A 21,254-nucleotide genomic window follows, 5' to 3' on the forward strand; every position below is an offset into this window, starting at 1 on the left:
TATATATTGTTTTCTGTTGCTGTTGTGAGCCACCCCGAGTCTGTGGAGAGGGGCGGCATACAAATTTAATAAACAAACAAACAAAAAACAAACACACAAATAAATAAATAAATATTCGAGTATTTCTTCACCTACCAGGCTTCAGAAAGGCCTGTATGCATGTGCAGGGGGGCAGCATGGTGTGTGTGTGTGCACATGTGTTTGGGGGAGGGAAGGGATGTGGGCACATGTGTGCATGCTAACACACCCACCCACACCACTTTTGGCACACAAACCAAAAAAGGTTCACCATCATTGCCTTAGCAGAAGCCGGCCCAAGTTTATTCTCAATGCTATCTTTGTTTCCAGGAAGCATTGAAGAATGCTTCCATTTTCTTTGTTTACAATACCTGTTTCAAGGTTACCTTTCTACAGACAGATACCTCACATGAATTATTATTATTATTATTATTATTATTATTATTATTATTATTATTATTTATTAGATTTGTATGCCGCCCCTCTCCATAGACTCCAGGCGGCTCACAACACCAATAAAACAATGTATAACAAATCTAATAAATTAAAATCACTAAAAACCCCTTATTAAAAAGCAAAAAACATACACACAAACATACCCTGCATAAACTATATAGGCCCAGGGGAGGTGTCTCAATTCCCCCATGCCTGACGGCAGAGGTGGGTTTTAAGAAGTTTACGAAAGGCAAGGAGGGTGGGGGCAATTCTAATCTCTGGGGGGAGCTGGTTCCAGAGGGTCGGGGCTGCCACAGAGAAGGCTCTTCCCCTGGGTCCCGCCAAATGACATTTTTTAGTCGATGGGACCCGGAGAAGGCGAACTCTGTGGGACCTAACCAGTCACTGGGATTCGTGCGGCAGAAGGCAGTCCCATGATATTCTGGTCCGATGCCATGAAGGGCTTTATAGGTCATAACCAACACTCTGAATTGTGACCAGAAACTGATCGGCAACCAATGCAGACTGCGGATTGTTGGTGTAACATGGGCATACCTAGGGAAGCTCATGATTGCTCTCGCAGCTGCATTCTGAACGATCTGAAGTTTCGAAACATTCTTCAGAGGTAGCGTCATGTAGAGAATTAGTTTCTGTTATATTGCACTATTACTATTACATCACTTATATTACTAAATACTGTACCTGTTATAGAAGGTAGGATGATAATTAATTGCTCTAAATGTTTTAACTTGTGTTGAAATAAATATGTAAGAGGAAAATTTGAAATGGATGTGCAGTATTTCTCTGCAGTTCGGATTTTAGCACTGAAATTATTTCTAGAAATTATGTCTAAAATCACTTACAGTGGTACCTCTACCTAAGAATCCCTCTACTTACGAACTTTTCTAGATAACAACTGGGTGTTCAAGATTTTTTTGCCTCTTCTCAAGAACCATTTTCTACTTACAAACCCGAGCTTCCGAAACTGTAACCAGAAAAGGCAGGAAGAGGCCTCTATGGGGCCTCTCTAGGAATCTCCTGGGAGGAAACAGGGCCTCCACCCTCCCTGTGGTTTCCCCAATCACACGCATTATTTCCTTTTACATTGATTGCTATGGGAAAAATTGCTTGTTCTTACAAACCTTTCTACTTAAAAACCTGGTCACGGAACGAATTAAGTTTGTAAGTAGAGGTTCCACTGTATTAGCATTGGTGGTAGGCTAAATGTAAAGATAAGGTTCCCCTCATATATATATGCTTGCCATTCCTGACTCTAGGTGTTCTGTCTGGGTGCCCCCAGACTTCAACACCAACTGGAAAAAGCAGCCAGACACGCTGGTAAAAGCAAAAGCACTTTATAGTTTGAAAAATAAACACAGAGAAAAACCTGTTCTTCCCAACAGGCAGGCTATGAGGCTTCACAGTAAAGTCCTGACGGCCAGACAATACAGCAGACTTCTTGCTGGCACACACACCACTGTAGAGAATAAGCCCCCACGCCTTTTTCCCCAAGGTTTCAGCCTTCAAGGCCACAAGCCAGAATCAGAGACGCCAAAGATAACAGCCAGGTCCCAGGACTCCCAAATATAATACTCCACAATACAGGAAGGGTGGGTCTGCCTTTTCAGCCTTTCTGGCGAGAACCACACCCAAACCCAGCTGTTACCTATTTAGGACTGGAAGTACCTGGCTAATTGTCCCCTTCGTTGTGTTGCTCTTCTCTGCCTGTGATCGATGATGGCTTGAGCATTTTCATCTAAGGACTCCAGGCTGCTTGCTGGGGAGAGCTCCACCCCGGGGGATTCTGGCTGTTCTCCCTCTCCCTCTGCCTGATATTCCTCCTCCCCTTCTGCCTGGGCCTCCTCCTTCTCCTCCTGTTCCTCATCCTCCCCCTCTGAGCAGGGAGCCGGCAGAGGTTCAGCCGTTCCCTGAGGAGCCTCAGACGGAATCACAACACTAGGGGGCAGTGCTCATCTCCGTTTCAAAGCTGAAGAGCCAGCACTGTCCAAAGATGACTCCATGGTCATGTGGCCAGCATGACTAAATGCCAAAGGCGCATGGAACGCTGTTACCAAAGGTGGCCCCAATTTTTCTACTTGCATTTTTTACGTGCTTTTGAACTCCTAGGTTGGCAAAAGACGGGACAAGAAATGGGAGCTCACCCCGTTAAGTGGCACTAGGGATTGCCGACCTTTCTGATCGACAAACTCAGCCACCGTATCCCTCCATCATCATCAGTATGGTATACTTACCTAAAATCCTATATTCAAACTATGTGTTAATTATATTTTAAATGTTTTATATCCCCCCCCCAATAGTTTCTTCCACTCCATTTTTGTGATTGTAATTTTATTCATTTATGGGATTTTGTGAAGAACTTAATTGCATATCTATTGTTTATTTCAACATTTTGCCCATATCTTGAACATGCATTATGTATTCAATATACAGTGTTCCCTCAATTTTCGCGGGGGATGCGTTCTGAGACCGCCCACGAAAGTCGAATTTCCGCGAAGTAGAGATGCGGAAGTAAATACACCATTTTTGGCTATGAACAGTATCATAAGCTATCCCTTAACACTTTAAACCCCTAAATTACCATTTCCCATTCCCTTAACAACCATTTACTCACCATTATTATTGGTAGTCACCATTGAATAAGACACTTAATGATCCTGATATTTATAAACATAATTAATTATTAACAATAATTATTTTTTTTGCAATAACAATGCTAATTGGCCGAGATTTCGTCCAATCAGCAATGGCAGATGAAGGTTTGGCGATGACGTATGATGTCATCGGGCGAGAAAAACCATGGTATAGAAAAAAACTGGAAAGTATTTTTTAATTAATAGTTTTTGAAAAACCGTGGTATAGGCCATTCGCGAAGTTCGAACCCGCGAAAATCGAGGGAACACTGTATGTATATTTTCTTCTAATGTATAAATGTTTAAACTAATATTTGCAAACAATATCTACTCAAAATACTTTTTTGCATATGTTTGGATGGTCAACTTTTTCCAAGACTGGGAACTCAACTCCTTTCCCAGGCAATTGCGAGCCACATAAAAATATCACTGGAAGGATGATAATTCCACCAGAAGGGTCTGACACTGTTTTTTTCTGATTGATAACTTTATAAAAAATGGGAAATATGAGCTTGTGCATATACTTGGTGACCAAAGGTGAGGGATAGAGTTCCCATCTTTCTTCATTACTTGTCACGTTGAGTAGGGAACTTGGAATGGAACAAGAACCCATTTTTACCAGTCCATAGAGAATAATCAGAATAACAATGGAAAGATAAATTATTCCCCAGGCAACTTCTAGATCAGTGTTTCCCATATGCTACCATACCATTAAAGTTATTTACAGTCAAAGTCAAATATAGTAGTTCAAACCTACTTGAAAAAGTTCACAACTGGATAACTTACAACATTATAAGCGGTTGCAGCTCCTTTGTCAGCACTGCTCTTCCTAAGGGGGCTTCCATGGCCAGTATAGCGATGACTATGATCTGACCAATAACCATGAAAATTAAAGGACAGGACATTTAGGAAATCTGCAAATCTACAGGGAAAATAAACAATAATTCAATAAATTTTAGGCAATGACTATTTTTTATTATGTAAAGGTTCTGAAAAAAACCATTACCTCACAATGCATGTCAATAGGAATTCTGAATTGAACACACTTAACTTTAACAATGAGAGATGAGATTCCTATATTTCTGGAATATGAATTTTAATCAAAATCTTAACACCGTTTTACTTAAGGGTCCTTCTTTGTCAAGTGGACCAGGTGAAATGGAAGCCTTATTTGAAAATAAACCATCACAAAAATAACATATATGATAGAAAAAACATGCTACTTCTAATGAAATAAAAATGAAGATGATTGAAGGTGAGAAAACAGAGAGCAATAGAAAAAACTTGCTCTTTGTAATGAAGATCTTTGAAGGTGATGAAACAGAGCTCTCTGTTATCTCACCTTCAATCATCTTCGTTTTTATTTCATTCGAAAGAGCAGATTTTTCCTATCTTATATGTTGTTTTTGTAATGGCTTCTTTTCAAAAAAGGCTGCAAAAATCAGCCAAGTGGACACCTGGTCCACTTGACAAAGAATGAACCTTAAAGAACTTAAAGGGGAATATTATGCAAGTAACGCAAATAAACAGTTTATTCTCCTTGCCCAAGTCTTGAAATAGTTTAAAACTATTTACACATAGTCCTTGAATTATAACAGTTCATTTAATAACTGTTCAAAGTTAAAACAGCACTGCAAAAAGTGACATGACCAGTGTAGGGCTACCAACATTTTTACTACCACACTGTGGGCGTGGCTTATGCAGGACGCCCTGCATTTTCTTTCAACATCGTTCAGTTCAAGTTGGGTGTTCTGGGGTGGAGCTCCATTTTTGCTACCCCACTGCATTCCTCCCCATCTGGGCAGCAGCCCGTCCCTGCTTATGACCATTTTTCACAGAACCATTGCAGGGTTGCAATAAATTGCAACAAATTGCAACAAATAAACAAACAAACAAACTGCGGCAAGAAAATGGGGCAAAATTCACTTAAATGTTTCAATTACAACAGAAATGATGGGCTCAGTTCTGATTTTAAGTTGAGGACTACCTGCATTTATTTCCCCCCCCAACCAATTTATTTAAAAATGTCCTGTTTTCAGTGATAAAACAAATTTATCAGAAGCTTTTAAATTAGGCAAGTATAACAAATGATAAATTGGAAATGTTCATTTGGGATAGCTCATCAATGACACGGGTGGGTTCCTCCTGGTTCAGACTGGTTCATCTGAACCGGTAGCGACCTGCTGGTGATGTCACCGTGACATCACTGAATCACATCGGTCGGTGCTGGTCTGTGGGCGCCGCCATCTTTTAAAAGTTTTTTTTATTTTTCCCCGATTTATTTTTTCTTTTGCATATGTGTAGAAGCCTAGTTTCCATCACTGTGTATATGGTCACCATTTTTTTTTTAAAAAAATTTGTACTGTGCATGCTCACATGCGCTTTGCATGGGAGGAAGCGAACCAGCAGCGACGTAACTTGGAACCCACCCCTGATCATTGTATGTTCATATCTATATGTATTTTATGAGTCATGATAAAAAGAATACTTGCTTAGCAATATTTTCGATATCAAAGCCATTATCAATAGCTTCTTTTCCTGCTGCTACTGCCACACTCAATATGAGTTTTTGTTTCTTTGAATTCCTCTTGGCCTCATAGCGGAATGCATGACTCAGGTCCTAAATGAAATTATTTGAAATCATTATTTAACTTGCAAGTTTTTGAATTATATTTCTTTCTTTCTTTCTTTCTTTCTTTCTTTCTTTCTTTCTCTTTCTTTCTTTCTTTCTTTTTCTTTCTTTCTTTCTTTCTTTCTTTCTTACTTTCTTTCTTTCTTTCTCTTTCTTTCTTTCTTTCTTTCTTTCTTACTTTCTTTCTCTCTCTCTTTCTTTCTTTCTTTCTCTTTCTTTCTTTCTTTCTTTCTTTCTCTTTCTTTCTTTCTCTCTCTCTCTCTTTCTTTTCTTTCTTTCTTTTCTTTCTTTCTTTCGACTTGGGGCAGCTCACAACAGATCAAAAAACAATATACAATAAAACATCTGAAATCCAATTAATATAAATTACTAATATAAAACCATTCTAAAAAAGCTAAAACAGATTCAGACCACAAGCATACCACATACTCATTGGCCAGAGGCGAGGGTCTGGTGACCCCAAGCCCAACGGCATAAACAGGTTTTCAGATTCTTGCGGAAGATGAGGAGGGTGGGGGAAGTACAAATCTCCAGGGGGAGCTGATTCCAGAGGCCCAGGGCCCCCACAGAGAAGGCTCTTCCCCTAGGCCCCGCCAAGCACCATTGTCTAGTTGATGGGACCTGGAGAAGGCTGACTCTGTGGGACCTAACTGGATGCTGGGATTCATACGGCAGGAGGCGGTCCCACAGGTAATCTGGTCCAATGCCATGTAGGGCTTTATAGGTCATAACCAACACTTGGAATCACATCCAGAAACCAATTGGCAGCCAATGCAGTCTGCGGAGTGCTGGAAAAACATGGGCATAACTTGGGAGGCCTATGACTGCTTGCGCGGTTGCATTCTGCACAATTTGTAGTTTCTGAAGGCTCTTCAGAGATAGCCCCATGTAGAGAGCATTGCAGCAGTTGAACCTCGAGATGATAAGGGCATGATGTCTTCCAGACATCTACAAAACATAAATTCTTTGGAAGCCAGGGAATTATCACTTGAGCTCTAAAGTATTAAAGGTGATTCAATGTGCCTTTGTATCGCGTCCTTTGTCCCCTGTGCAATAGCTTTCCTTGAGACAGCTCACCATAGAGGAGCCACTTAGGGATGCAATGGTTTGGTACCTTTCCAATTGGAAAGGTACCAAACTCATGGCTCTCTGAGTATTTAACGTTGCCGACCCCTGACCTGGGGCGTTCTGTCAATCGACTTGTTGTTGATGGAATTTGGACAGTTCAATACGGATTAGAAGTGCTCAGCCCATCACTGTAGAATTACTCTTTTCAGTGGTGAGAGTTGCACCATCTGAGTCCAGTAGTGGGGAGGTCCCTGAGGGCTGAAGGCTGTACAAGGATCCGAGGGCTATGTAAAACTGTTTACCATTGTATCTATCAGCAAACGTCTGAATTTTGTCAGCTATTGTACTCATCCTGAATCTTGCAATATTGTATGGTCCTGCGAGTGTCGTTGAAGGCATTTTTCTTAGCCGTTTTTTGATTGAAATAAAGTAAAATTTGGGGGAATGGATTTCTTGGACATAATATCATGTAAAGACTGTCTGCTAGAAAAGGAATAGTAATTACATTTTTTGGCAAATTTGAATGATTCAGGAAATGGTGAGCTTCTGAAGAAAATCTTTATCATTTGATCGAGGGGAAAAAAGATACCAGAAAATAGAGAGACTAACTATGGAGGAAACTGGCCTCATAAGGATAATCAGTATATTTGAATAACTGAGCCAGTGTTCTGGTGGAATGAAACGATTATACAAATCTCTAATATGCAAAGAAAAAGGAAAGTCATATCCTTATACTATTTACAAAGAGATGACTTAATATACATGTACCTGAACCAGCTTAACCAAATTGCTTCTATCACTCCGGCTTGGCATATGCCAAGCAACATCAAGACCATCAAAATTATTCTTCCGAAGAAAGCTGATCACGGACGCTACGAATTCTGAGCGTGTGGCAGGAGAGGTGTTTATATTCTGGAAACTGTTATAAATAGCGGGGGGAGAGAGAGAGAATCGGATTTTAAAAAGAATATTTTAAAAAGAATATAATTGAATCATTTTAACCAGATGTGCAATATACTTTCTAATATTGCAAAGTACCCAGAGTAATTTGCTGAGATGGGCAGCTACAGAAATCAAATAGGTAGGTAAATAAATAAATAATAGCAAGTACAGCAGTAACAGAAACAACTACATTGAAAACAAATCGTATTCACTCGCTACCTTTTCAGAACTGAAATATAAGTTGTCCGTTCCCTTCCAATATTACACCTCCAAACCATTCAAAGCTTTCATTGGTAAGAGTGGAAAGAGAATTTAAAACATGGACATATTCATCATTAAAAGTGTCAAAGGACTTGAATTCTAAACATTCAGAATTCAATTTGAGAGACAAGAACTTTGCGTGTCTATTAAATTCTGCAGAGATACAAAGGTCTATAACCTTTGGAGGGAAGTGAAGGTGAACACAAGAACAAGGGGACACAATCTGAAGTTAGTTGGGGGAAAGATCAGAAGCAACCTGAGAAAATATTATTTTACTGAAAGAATAGTAGATGCTTGAAACAAACTTCCAGCAGACGTGATTGGTAAATCCACAGTACAGTAACTGAATTTAAACATGCCTGGGATAAACATATATCCATTCTCAGATAAAATATAGGAAATAGTATAAGGGCAGACTAGTTGGACCATGAGGTCTTTTTCTGCCATCAACCTTCTATGTTTCTATGACTTCAGTTCAGAATTATCCTTTGCATATGACTCTCAAAGGTGCTTTTTCAAAAGGCAGTAGGACTTTCTTCATCTTTTCTTGAAGACATTTCACTTCTAGTTCAAGAAACGTCTTCAGTTCTGACTGTAGGGAGGGGAAACATCTTTCGGCTGTGGCGAGGAGGGCGTTTGCAAAGGTTCGCCTGGTGCACCAGTTGCGACCCTATTTGGACAGGGAGTCATTGCTCACAGTCACTCATGCCTTCATCACCTCGAGGTTCGACTACTGCAACCAGTGTTCCCTCTAATTTTTTTTGGTGGTGGGCGGAAAAGTATAGTGTCTGAGCGGCAGTCCCTTCGGGACTGGGAGGCACAGAAATAATAAATAAACAAACAAACAAACAAACAAACAAACAAATAAAAAAAACCCCACACTGTTTTGCCTCAGAGAATTTCAAAATAAAATACTGTACTGTGTGTCTATAACAGTGAGCTCATAATAGGGCAACTCTATCAATATCAAAATGCCACTTAAATAGTTGAGCTAGTTTCAAACTAGATTTTGATTTTCTTTTTCTCTTCCTTACTCCCATTCTTTTTCTTTCTCTTTTCCTTCCTCTCTTTTTTCTATCTGTTTCTCTCTCTTCCTCTCTTCCTCTCTCTCTCCTTCCCTCTCACTCTTTCCCTCTCGGCTTCTGGGCAGGTTTGGAAAACTCTGAGTTGATGATGATTTTTAAGTGAGCGATTGCTCACTGCTCAGCTTAGAGGGAACTATGACTACATGGGGCTATCTTTGAAAAGTGTTTGGAAACTTCAGATTGTGCAGAATGAGGCCATGAGAGCTATCTTGGGGCTCCCTAGAGTTGCCCACGTTTCATCAATACTCCGCGGTTTGCACTGGCTGCCGATCAGTTTCCGGTCACAATTCAAAGTCCTACATGGCATCGGACCAGAATACCTTCGGAACCGCCTTCTGCTGCACGAATCCCAGCGGCCTTCTCTGGGTCCCATCGACTAAACAATGTTGTTTGGAGGGCCCCAGGGGAAGAGCCCTCTCTCTGGTGGCCCCGGCCCTCTGGAATCAACTCCCCCTGGAGATTAGAACGGCCCCACCCTCCTTGCCTTTCACAAGTTACTCAAGACCCACCTTTCTCATCATGCATGGGGTAACTGAGATACCCCTGAGCACATATAGTTTATGTATGGTATGACTGTGTTGTATGGTTTTTAATGATGGGTGTTTTAAATGTTTAGTTTCTTTTTAAATATTGGATTTGTATATTGTTGTGATTGCTGTGGGCCGCTCTGAGTCTATGGAGAGGGGCAGCATACAAATCTAATAAATTATTATTATTATTATTAAATTATGATTATTAAACATATTTAAGGAAAAACAAAGAAAGCCCAAATGCCTTTTGAAAATGTACTTTTGAGATGAGCCTGATCTGGATGACTGAGAATCTTCATAGATATACCCTTTGCAAACAATTCACTATAAGTAAAATTCTATTTATGTCAGTCAGAAACTTTCATTACGCTGTGAATGTGTGTGTGCATGTGTGTGTGTTTGCAGTTGCAGTTTCAGCACATTTAGACAATGCTTTTGGGAAGTTTTCTCTATATGTGAACAAGTGGAGATTACGGGAGTTGAGGAAGACAGATATGATTTTTAAAATGCAGCATTTAGCAGGAAAAAAAAATAGTTATGTAATTTTAAGGGATGAGCACACTAGGAGGAGAAGCTAAATAATGACCAAACTATACTGTGAAATACAAATATAGTTTGGCATTTTTTCCAATGACAGTTTTATTTATTTATTTAATTCATTCAATTTCTATGCCATCTGTCTCCCCTACCTTTGAGGCCCCTGATCAAAGTCTGAACCGGTACTTCTTTTCCTTTGTGCTTCAGTTATCATGAAAATCTCATTTGAAATAACTCAGTTAACAATTCAGTTACATCTGGTTTGGAGGTCAAACAAACAACTAAACTGACACTTACGGTCTGGAGCCTAATTTCTGTCCACCAATCGACAGAAGAATCTTCAGTTTGGGATTCCTGAAAAAGTAAATGTAAATACTCAGTTATACCCAATATAATTGTCCATATTTTCATTTCTGGTCCACTTTCTCTTTCTAACTATTAAATTCAAAGTAAAAAATATTGGAATGCCTATAGTGCCAATGATTCTTTGGACCACTGTCTGCAAGATCAGTGTTTCGCAACCTTTTTTGAGCCGCGGCACATTATTCACATTTACAAAATCCTGGGGAACATTGAGGGGAGGGGGGGGAGGGGCTAAAAAAAGTTTGGACAAAAGAAATCTCTCTCTTCCTCCCTTTCGCTCTATTTCTCTCTCTCTCCCTCTTTTTCTCTCTTCCTTTCTTCCTCTTCCTTTCCCTCTCTCTCTCAATCCCTCTTTGTTTCTCCTTTCCTTCCTCTCTTTTTTGCTCTCTTTCTCTCTCCTTCCTTCCCTCCCTCTATGTCTTTCCCTCACCCTCCTTCCCTCTATTTCTCTCTCTCTTGCTTTCTCTCTCTCTCTCTTGCTGTCTCTCTTTCTCTCCCCCTCTCTCCCTCTCTCTTTCTTGCTATCTCTCTCTTTCTCTCTCTCTTTTGCTTTCTCTCTCTTTCTCTCTCCCCCTCTCTCGCCTCTCTCTTTCTCTCTCTCCCTCTCTTACTATCTCTTTCTCTCTCTTGCTATCTCTCTCTTTCTTTCTCTCGCTCTTTCTCATACACCACGCCACAGCAGCGGCATTGGGCAGTAGCCGTGGGGCGGCGGCAGGGTGGTCAGCTGTGAGGTGGAGCTCCAGAACGGAGGCACTGATGGCGGCGGCTGGACGTGTTGCTAGATGCCGCACATGCTGGCATTGTGCTGGACATGGGCGTGGGGCTGGAGCCTCCATCCCGGCCCAGCCAGCAGGCAAGTGCCAGCCACGCAATGCCAGCATGTACGGCATACAGCAACATGTCCAGCCGCCGCCATCGGTGCCTCTGTTCTGGAGTTCTGGCTCGCAGCCGACCACCCTGCCGCCGCCAAGATGTGTAAAATGGATCATTGCATTAAAAATATAAAAATATAAAAATGGATCATTGCATATAAAAATATTGAATATTTATTGCAATATTTCAATAATATTTATAGTTTGTGCTGTGGATATCATAGATGTATCTATGAAAAATAGTAAATCACACAGTGAATAGAATACTGGATGAAACTTTTAAATTCCATCTTCCATTTTTAAATTAAAGGGTAGATTTCTTGGGGGAACTCAAGACTTTATGCCTTTGTAGATTGAAAAGCGTGATAGTAAGGACAGCTTTTAATCGATAGAAAGATATGTAAGAGGAGAAAAAGAAAGAAACACTGCTTGCAGAGTCAAACAGAGGAGGACAAACATTTCATGGAGGAGGTCAAACTTTTTTCTTTACCATAATTCTTACAATACCTGTTTCTTTTCAAACAGTTATGGCATCAGAAAGAAAACTTTTTCTTCCTGGTATAATAAATATCAGTGTGAAGAGAAGATATATGAAGATCAAGGTAAAGGATTGTCTTCTTTCACGAGTACTCTTGCCCTGACACCAACAGCTTGCCTGCAGCAGTTATTCTATTAGAAATGTTGATGTGAAATTAAACCATAGGTATCATGTCTCACAGTTTAAGTATAAGAGGAGTCTCATGTCAACAAGTATCCTACGAATTGAGTATCCCTTTGATGTTAGTAGCTGATGCGGATACAGTGATCCCTCGATTTTTGCAGGGGTTGCGTTCCCAGACTGCCCGTGAAAGTCGAATTTCCACGAAATAGAGATGCGGAAGTAAAAACACAATTTTTGGCTATGGACAGCCAAAAACTACCCCCGCGCACCCTTTTCCAAGGCCGCGCAAGGAGCCAGGCTTGAAGTTGGGGGCAGGGAGCGACAAATGTGCGGAGGCCGGCAAAGATTGTTTTGAATGTCGGCCGCCCCCGTCCCCCAGCGCCTACGGCCCCCTCGCCGCTACCCCCCACCCGCCCGATCCACCCCTCTCACTGGATTTCTTGAGGCATGGGTCCTCCTGCAGCAGTGCTGGCGGCTACGGCTTCTCGTCCTCCTCATTCGGCCGCTAGCCACTCTGAGCGCTTTGAGAATGCCCGCCCCGCCCCTCTCGCAGTCCCTTAGCTGAGAGCGCTTTCATCCCAGCTGTCAGCGAGGGGGCTGCAGGAGAGGCGGGGCAGGCGTTCTCACAGAGAGAGAGCAACAGACAGAGCGAGATAGAAAGGAGAGAGGGAGAGAGAGAGTGAGAAAGAGAGAGAGAGCGCAAGAGGGGGAGAGTGGAAGGTAGAGAGAGAGAGAGAAATGATAGAAAAAAGGGGAGAAAAAAAGAGAAATGAGAAAATTATTGAAGCAGAGAATGACAGGAAAGAGAGAGAAATGACTCGTGGTGATGACGTATGACGTCATTGGGTGGGAAAAACTGTGATATAGAAAAAAAACCGTGGAGTATTTTTTAATGAATATTTTTTGAAAAACCGTGGTATAGCCGTTTCGCGATGTTTGAACCCGCGAAAATCGAGGGATCACTGTATTGGTATTTTGGGTTGCATTGGTTATTATATGATCTCCCATCTGTACCTACCTAGTTTTAAATCCCACGAGGTTATCATAGGTATTAGCATCGTTCCATTCGTAAGTGGTGATTTGATTTCCTGATATATTAGCAAAAGCATAAATGAGGTGGGTACAAAGATCTGGTTCAATGTCATCAGTGGTAAAGCGCCCTGGGGCTTCCCTGTACTGAGACCAGCTGGTGAAGTAACAAACCAAATTAAAGGCGGAGACTGTTATAAAGAGAAAGAAAACAAAATAAGTTGTGTTAAACAAAAGGCATGAGATATTCAGTCTAGTACAGAATACAGACATTGTCAGGTAACTTATATTATCCTGCTTCTTCCAAGTTTGCAATTTTGCCCTGAATTGAATGTGCTAGAACTATCATTTGCATGCACTGGCTTAAGCTAATTCGAAGCACATCACAAATGTTTGGTGAAACGTTTTCTATTAATCTTGTGCTTGTTGTGTATTGTAAACAGGAATGAACAATCATATAGGTAAAGGTAAAGGTTATTGTCCGGTTGTTTCCAACTCTAGGGGAGGATAGAAACGTAGAAACATAGCAGTCTGATGGCAGAAAAAGAACTCATGGTCCATCTAGTCTGCCCTTATACTATTTTCTGTATTCTATCTTAGGATGGATATATGTTTATCCCTGGCATGTTTAAATTCAATTATTGTGGATTTATCCACCACGTCTGCTGGAAGTTTGTTCCAAGGATTTACTACTCTTTCAGTAAAATAATATTTTCTCATGTTGCTTTTGATCTTTCCCCCAACTAACTTCAGATTGTGCCCCCCTTGTTCTTGTGTTCACTTTCCTATTAAAAACACTTCCCTCCTGGACCTTATGTAACCCTTTAACATATTTAAATGTTTCGATCATGTCCCCCCTTTTCCTTCTGTCCTCCAGATTATACAGATTGAGTTCATTAAGTCTTTCCTGATATGTTTTATGCTCAAGACCTTCCACCATTCTTGTAGCTCGTCTTTGGACCCGTTCAATTTTGTCAATATCTTTTTGTAGGTGAGGTCTCCAGAACTGAACACAGTATTCCAAACGTGGTCTCACCAGCACTCTATATAGCGGGATCATAATCTCCCTTTTCCTGCTTGTTATACCTCTAGCTATGCAGCCAAGCATCCTACTTGCTTTCCCTACTGCCTGACTGCAGGATGCTCATCTTCATTTCTTAGTCAAGGGAGCCAGCATTATCAAAAGACGCGTCTGTGGTCGTATGGCTAACATAAACATAACATAAACCCAGGTGAAAGAAACTCTGTTACCTTTCCACTGAAGTGGTACCTATTTATCTATTCACATTTGCATGATTTGGAATTGTTAGGTGGGCACTATACAGGTACTATTCACTTAACAATGGCAATTGGGTTTGGAATTTCCATTGCTGTCAAGCACAACATCACAGGACTATACCATTTTGCAACAGAAATGTCATAATTTCTGGTTGCCATTTTAAAGCAAGGATTCACCCCTCTGAAGACAAGGTTCTCCCATCTTTAGTTCTGGATGGATTGGCACTACCCCAGACAGACCCAATGCACAATCTGGGGGACCACCTAGACCAGGGGTCAGCATCCTTAAAAACTCAAAGAACCATTTAGACTCATTTCCCAGAGAAAACAAAACACCTGGAGCCACAAAACCTGGCTGGGCATGGCAAACTCACTCCTGGTGAGTCACATGACCCCCAGCCATTCATACCCAGGTTTTGTGATTCTCAGTTTTCTTTTCTGTGGAAAACAGGAATCTCCCTCTCTCTCTCTTCTCTCTCTCTCTTCATCTCTCTCTCTCCCTCTCCCCATTTCTATCTCTCTCCCTTCTTCCCCACCTATCTCTTTCTCCCATTTCTCTTCCCCTCCCTCTCTTTCTCCCCCTGTCTCTGCTGAGGAAGGATCACCACCCCTGGTGTAGGCTTTCCTTTGGGTGACCCTCCTCCCCCTCTCATAACTCCCTGGTTGGCTGTGGTGGGGCCAGGAGGGTGCACATGCTGGGGAAGACCCTCCTTCTGGAAACCAGGGAGAAGTGAGAACCTTCCTTCTGGAAGTGAGAAGCCACGGAGGGCAGGTGACTTCTCGCTTAAGACTTCTCTTTGGACACCGCTTTTCTCCTGCCCTAAGGATCCAGCCATCGCATTGCCATGTCTATCCCACCCCCCAAAATTTTACGAAAGGCAAGGAGGGTGGGGGCAGTTCTGATCTCCAAGGGGAGCTGGTTCCAGAGGGTTGGGGCTGCCACAGAGAAGACTCTTCTCCTGGGTCCCGCCAAACGACATTGTTTAGTCGACGGGACCCGGAGAAGGCCAACTCTGTGGGACGTAACCGGTTGCTGGAATTCGTGCGGCAGAAGGCGGTCCCAGAGATATTCTGGTCTGATGCCATGAAGGGCTTTATAGGTCATAACCAACACTATGATTTGGTCTATTCAGCCCACAGCTCTTCAACTGAGCAGGGAGGGCATAATCTGCAGCCCAAAGCAGCAGGAAGTGAAGGCTGCCTTACGCGCAAATGTGGTGTGAAGGCAGGTACAGGGCCACTTCACTCCTGCATTAAGCCCCCTTCAACCCTCCTCACCTCCCCCTCCTTCTCCTCTCATGGGGGGGGGACATGGTAAGGCAATGGCCAGATCCTTAGGGCAGGAAAGAAGACAAGTCCCAAGACCCTCCTTAAGCAGGAAGCAGCCCACCCTCCACCCAATTGAAAGTTCAGGCCCTTGTCCCCACACCCACGAATCCATCATGTTCTCCAATCTCCAAGTGCCATGCTGGCATTCCACCTATCTCCTTCCATGCAGGTACAGAAGCGCAAGTCAAAGGATGACCTTGGCTTTCTAGAAAGGAATTTGTTATGGCTGCATAATAACCTCATACTATCCCACCCCTCCCATTTTCGCACAATAGAAAATGCATAATAGAATAGTGTATAGTAGGGCAGGCTAAAGAGTCCAAAGTGGTAGAAAAGGTAAGTGGAACCCACCCTTGTGCCAGGCAGTACAATATGTCTCAATGGGACACAATGTGCAGCAAAAGTGATGCTATTTAATTTTGCAGGAGCAGAAATGACATAATTTGCTTTGCTGAGTTATTTCACATTGTTCCATTTGCCTCCTTTGGCAGACCCAGAAGAGACAACATTGGCTCTTCAGCAGGTATCTGCTAAGCTTATGTTCACTGTCATCTGCAAGTGGACTGATATGAAATGACCCTCTGGAACCAGCTCCCCCTGGAGATTTATCTATCTATCTATCTATCTATCTATCTATCTATCTATCTATCTATCTATCTATCTATCTATCTATCTATCTATCTATCTATCTATCTATCTATCTATCTATCTATCTATCTATCTATCTATCTATCTATCTATCTATCTATCTATCTGTCTGTCTATTTAGTCCAATACACAATGAGGGTTTTAGTGGGTATATATCTATATACACATAGTAAAATACATGATGAAGGTTATAGAGGAGATACTCATAGTAAAATATATCTAAGAAAGAATAGAAAGGAAGATATAGTAATAGAACATATCAATGAAAGAATAGAAGAAGAGATATATGAATAGAAGAAAGGTATAGGAGATATAGGAGAGCAATAGGACAGGGGACGGAAGGCACTCTAGTGCACTTGTACTCGCCCCTTACTGACCTCTTAGGAATCTGGATAGGTCAACCGTAGATAATCTAAGGGTAAAGTGTTGGGGGTTTGGAGATGACACTATGGAGTCCGGTAATGAGTTCCACGCTTCGACAACTCAGTTACTGAAGTCATATTTTTTACAGTCAAGTTTGGAGCGGTTAATATTAAGTTTAAACCTGTTGTGTGCTCTTGTGTTGTTGTGGTTGAAGCTGAAGTAGTCGCCGACAGGCAGAACGTTGCAGCATATGATCTTGTTTAAGGCGTCTTAGTTCTAAACTTTCTAGGCCAAGGATTAGGGTTACCCCCACCCTCCTTGCCTTTTGTAAACTTCTTAAAACTCACCTCTGCCATCAGGCATGGGCGAATGGAGACATCTTCCCCAGGCCTATATAATTCATGGTATGTTTGTGTGTATGTCTTGTTTTTAAATAAGGGTTTTTTAGATATTTTTAAAATATATTAGATTTGTTATTGTACATTGTTTTTATTATTGCTGTGAGCTGCTCCGAGCCTACGGAGAAGGGCGGCATACAAATCTAATAAATAATAATAATAATAATAAAAGCCAGGGATGAGTTCTAAAATACCTCCCTGACATGCTGCATGGCCACGCAGACGCTTTGTACAAATTGCGTAAAAATTCTCAAAAAATTCTCCCCCAAAATTTTAAAAGCAGAAAACAAGATGGTGGCGTATGCGCAATGTCGGAACCTCAGCTTTAGCACATGTGCAGAAGAAAATTAAAATTTAAAAAATCCCTCCCCAAAAAGAAGGCGGCATTTACAGAGCAGCACCAACAGAACTGGTTCCGTGATGTCACCATGATGTCATCAGGCAAACCGGTCCAAACCGGGAGGAACCAACCTCTGAATGAAGTGAAGTGTTGCTTCATTTTTCTCTTTAGAATCAGGGGGTCTATTTTCACCCACTTTTCAAGAACTGACTGTTGGCTGCCTCCAGGCTGGCAGCATTTGTGGTGGCACCAGGAGTGCAACAGACCCCGGCGGCAGGCACCCTGTGAGGGGGTATGTGAGGGAGGCGCACACGTGCGATGTGCGTACCCCCCTGTGTTGCGTGTCGCGGGGCATGGGGCTACCTTTGAAAAGTGTTCGGAAACTTCAGGTCGTGCAGAATGCAGCTGCGAGAGCAATCATGGGCTTTCCCAAATATGCCCATGTTACACCAACACTCCACAGTTGCCGATCAGTTTCCAGTCACAATTCAAAGTGTTGGTCTTCACCTATAAAGCCCTTCATGGCACCGGACCAGGGTATCTACGAGACTGCCTTCTGCTGCATGAATCCCAGCGACCAGTTAGGTCCCACAGAGTGGGTCTTCTCCGGGGCCCATCTACTAAACAATGTCGCTTGGAGGGACCCAGGGGAAGAGCCTTCTCTGTGGCGGCCCCGGCCCTCTGGAACCAATCCCCCCCAGAGATTAGAATTGCCCCCACCCTCCTTGCCTTTCGTAAGTTTCTTAAAACCCACTTCTGCCGCCAGGCATGGGGGAACTGAGATACTCTTTCCCCCTAGGCCTTTACAATTTTATGCATGGTATGTCTGTATGTCTGTCTGGTTTTATAATAAGGGTTTTAAATGTTTTAATATTGGATTTTTATATGCTGTTTTTATTACTGCGGAGAGGGGCGGCATACAAATCCAATCAATCAATCAATCAATCAATCAATCAATAAATAAATAAATGATGATTTCCGGGAGGCGAGCGGCATCTCCCATATAAAGGGGCGAGGCGCCACTCACCTCTTCTCTTTTGATGCCGCCAGCCTGGCTCACAGGTACCCGCCCACCCTCCCCATTATGCAGTGTGTCTAGAGGTTGCTTACGGGGGCCGAGTAGGAATTTTTGGCAGCCATAACACTTTTAGTTTCGTCCGTTTTTTCACCTACTCTACACTGGTATGGGTGAGGTGTCGGTTAGGGGGTGTCCAGAACTTCTAGTCTATATGATTTGGTCTATTCGGCCCACAATTTGGCATTTATTTCTCTATCCCTTTGGTCACGGGGAGGCGGTAACGGGTGAAAAATTGGTATTTCAGCAACTGTGTGATCTCCTTTGGGCACTTTTTGGAAGGTGACGGGCCGCTCTCCGCTATGGTTACAAGGCTCGGCTGGTCCGGTCATGGAGGAGAGATACCCCTGAGGCTCACCCATCGGATGCCCAGATATGACAACCAGGGTGGGTGAGCCTCCCCACATGCATGGGTGTGGCAGGGAGCAAGGGAGGGTTAAATTCAAGTTCAAGCCCAAGTTTAAGTTCAAGGGGACCCTCCCTTGCTCCGCAGGGTTTTTCGCCCAAAGTTGCGCAGCAATGTTTAGATTGGCATTTTTGCCCTCTTTTGTTTTACCTCTGCAGGTCCTAATATCAAACTAATAAATGTGACCCATATATCCCATTTTCTGTGTGCTTACTCCGCGTCCACCGCAAGTACAGTGATACCTCGTCTTACAAATGCCTCGTCATACAAACTTTTCGAGATACAAACCCGGGGTTTAAGATTTTTTTGCCTCTTCTTACAAACTATTTTCACCTTACAAACCCAACACTGCTGCTGGGATGCCCCACCTCTGGACTTCCGTTGCCAGCGAAGCACCCATTTTTGTGCTGCTGGGATTCCCCTGAGGCTCCCCTCCATGGGAAACCCCACCTCTGGACTTCTGGGGTTTTGTGATGCTGCAGGGAAATCCCAGCATCGCAAAAACGGGTGATTCGCTGGCAACGGAAGTCCGGAAATAGGGTTTCCCAGCGAGGGGAGCCTCAGTGAAATCGCAGCATCGCAAAAACACAGAGGTCCGGAGGTGGGGTTTTGAGGACTTTGGTGTTTTTGTGATACTGCGATTTCACTGATGTTCCCTTCGCTGGAAAACCCCACCTCCAGACTTCTGTTGCCAGCGAAGTGCTCGTTTTTGTGATGCTGGGATTCCCCTGCAGCATTGCAAAAACACAGAAGTCCGGAGGTGGGGTTTCCTATGGAGGGGAACCTCAGGGGAACCTAGCAGCACAAAAACAGGCGCTTCAGCTGACAAAAGGGGTGAATTTTGGGCTTGCACGCATTAATCGCTTTTCTATTGATTCCTATGGGAAGCATTGTTTCGTCTTACAAACTTTTCACCTTAAGAACCTCATCCGGGAACCAATTAAGTTTGTAAGACAAGATATCACTGTATCTCATATAAAACATTGTTCAGGCAAAAACCCTCTTAAAGTGGTTCTCAAATTATTTGTTCAGCTGTGCTGTTTAGCAGCCAAACATTCATTAAGAGATTCCAGTTTTGCTTTTTCTTTCTTCATTATACTGTATTTGAATGGGGAAAGTTATAGTTCCTCAACCCAATAAAACTTAACAGAAGACTTTTAAATTTAGAATTACTTAAAATGAATCCTCTTGCCCCCACCCACACAGGAAATGGCGACCTACCATTCTGAAGAAATATCAGCACAGCAATGCCTAATGCAGAACAGAGAAAACAAAGAGAAGAAAATTAAATTCTAGCAAAGCTAAAACAACGATCATAATACTTAATTCACATCCTTCTGTGGTCAAAGGGAAGTTCTTCAATTAATACAAGTCTTTGAAATTAATTAGATAATAACCTATATCAGGCTTCCTAAACTGGAGAGCCTCATGGGATTTCCCCACTCAGACAACAAATTTTCTTTCAGCAACTTTGAAGTGTATCATCATCAATGTTCAAAAGGTTATTTCATCTAACCCATGTCTTGTTCACATCACGGGCACAAAATTGTGGTGTCATCTGAGCCGCCAGTACAAATCACCGAAATTCTGCATACATAACTTAACATGCCTATCGTCCCCTGTCCAATTCTCTTTTCTTACCTCTTTTATCTTATATATTCTCTCCTCTATATATATTCACTTCCTATCCACTTCCCTTCTTTTTCTTCCTATCTTTATATATATATTCCTAATGTATATTCTCTCTCATATGTATTGTATATTGGACAAAGAATAAATAAATAAATAAATAAAATAAATTAAAGGACAAGATCTGAGACTTACCAATCCATATTGACAGTTGAGCCATCCTGGTTCCTGGTGTGCAACTGAACCACGGCAGAAATGTTGCTTCCTTACAAAACGATACCTATATTGTGGCCCTCCTCTTATTTATAGCCACTTAACAGGCTTGTAATGTCTTTGACGAGGAATTGTTTCTCTGTTCCTGGAATGATTGTTGTGCAATTGCTGTTATGTTGCAATGACTGCGATGGAATCAGGATTCCTTTATTTTTCTTTATGTCTGTCTAAATGGAAAAACACAGCAGAACAAGTTTTAAGGCTTCACAATCTCTTCCAGCTCTAAATCCATGAAAATCTCATCTGTGATCCCTTTTTATTTAATGATTTTTTTTTGGAAGATATTTTTCATCCCGTAAATAAAACTCATAAAAATAGCAGATACAATTAAGCTCAAGTGAAAAGGCTTGCTCCATAATGGGGAGTGCATTCCACCCTTTGGAGAGCATTCCACAGAATGCAAATAAGCTGCTTTTCTCTGTGAACAACAA

General features: G+C 42.1%; 1 protein-coding gene across 1 annotated transcript in view; it reads right to left on the reverse strand.

The window, feature by feature from the left end:
• Positions 1-20,926, reverse strand: part of LOC139163969 (chitinase-3-like protein 2) — a 29,992-nt gene extending 9,066 nt beyond the window's left edge. Inside the window, exons 1-7 of the mRNA XM_070745400.1 lie at positions 20,746-20,926; positions 20,143-20,172; positions 13,074-13,275; positions 10,457-10,513; positions 7,573-7,723; positions 5,597-5,724; positions 3,891-4,026 (exon numbers count right to left, since the gene is read on the reverse strand). Of these exons, the coding sequence (XP_070601501.1) occupies positions 3,891-4,026; positions 5,597-5,724; positions 7,573-7,723; positions 10,457-10,513; positions 13,074-13,275; positions 20,143-20,172; positions 20,746-20,770 (729 nt within the window). The 5' untranslated portion in view covers positions 20,771-20,926. The remainder of the gene's footprint in view (positions 1-3,890; positions 4,027-5,596; positions 5,725-7,572; positions 7,724-10,456; positions 10,514-13,073; positions 13,276-20,142; positions 20,173-20,745) is intronic.
• Between the last annotated feature and the right edge of the window lie 328 nt (positions 20,927-21,254).

Source organism: Erythrolamprus reginae, chromosome 3, assembly GCF_031021105.1.
Source record: "Erythrolamprus reginae isolate rEryReg1 chromosome 3, rEryReg1.hap1, whole genome shotgun sequence".
Lineage (NCBI taxonomy): Eukaryota > Metazoa > Chordata > Lepidosauria > Squamata > Dipsadidae > Erythrolamprus > Erythrolamprus reginae.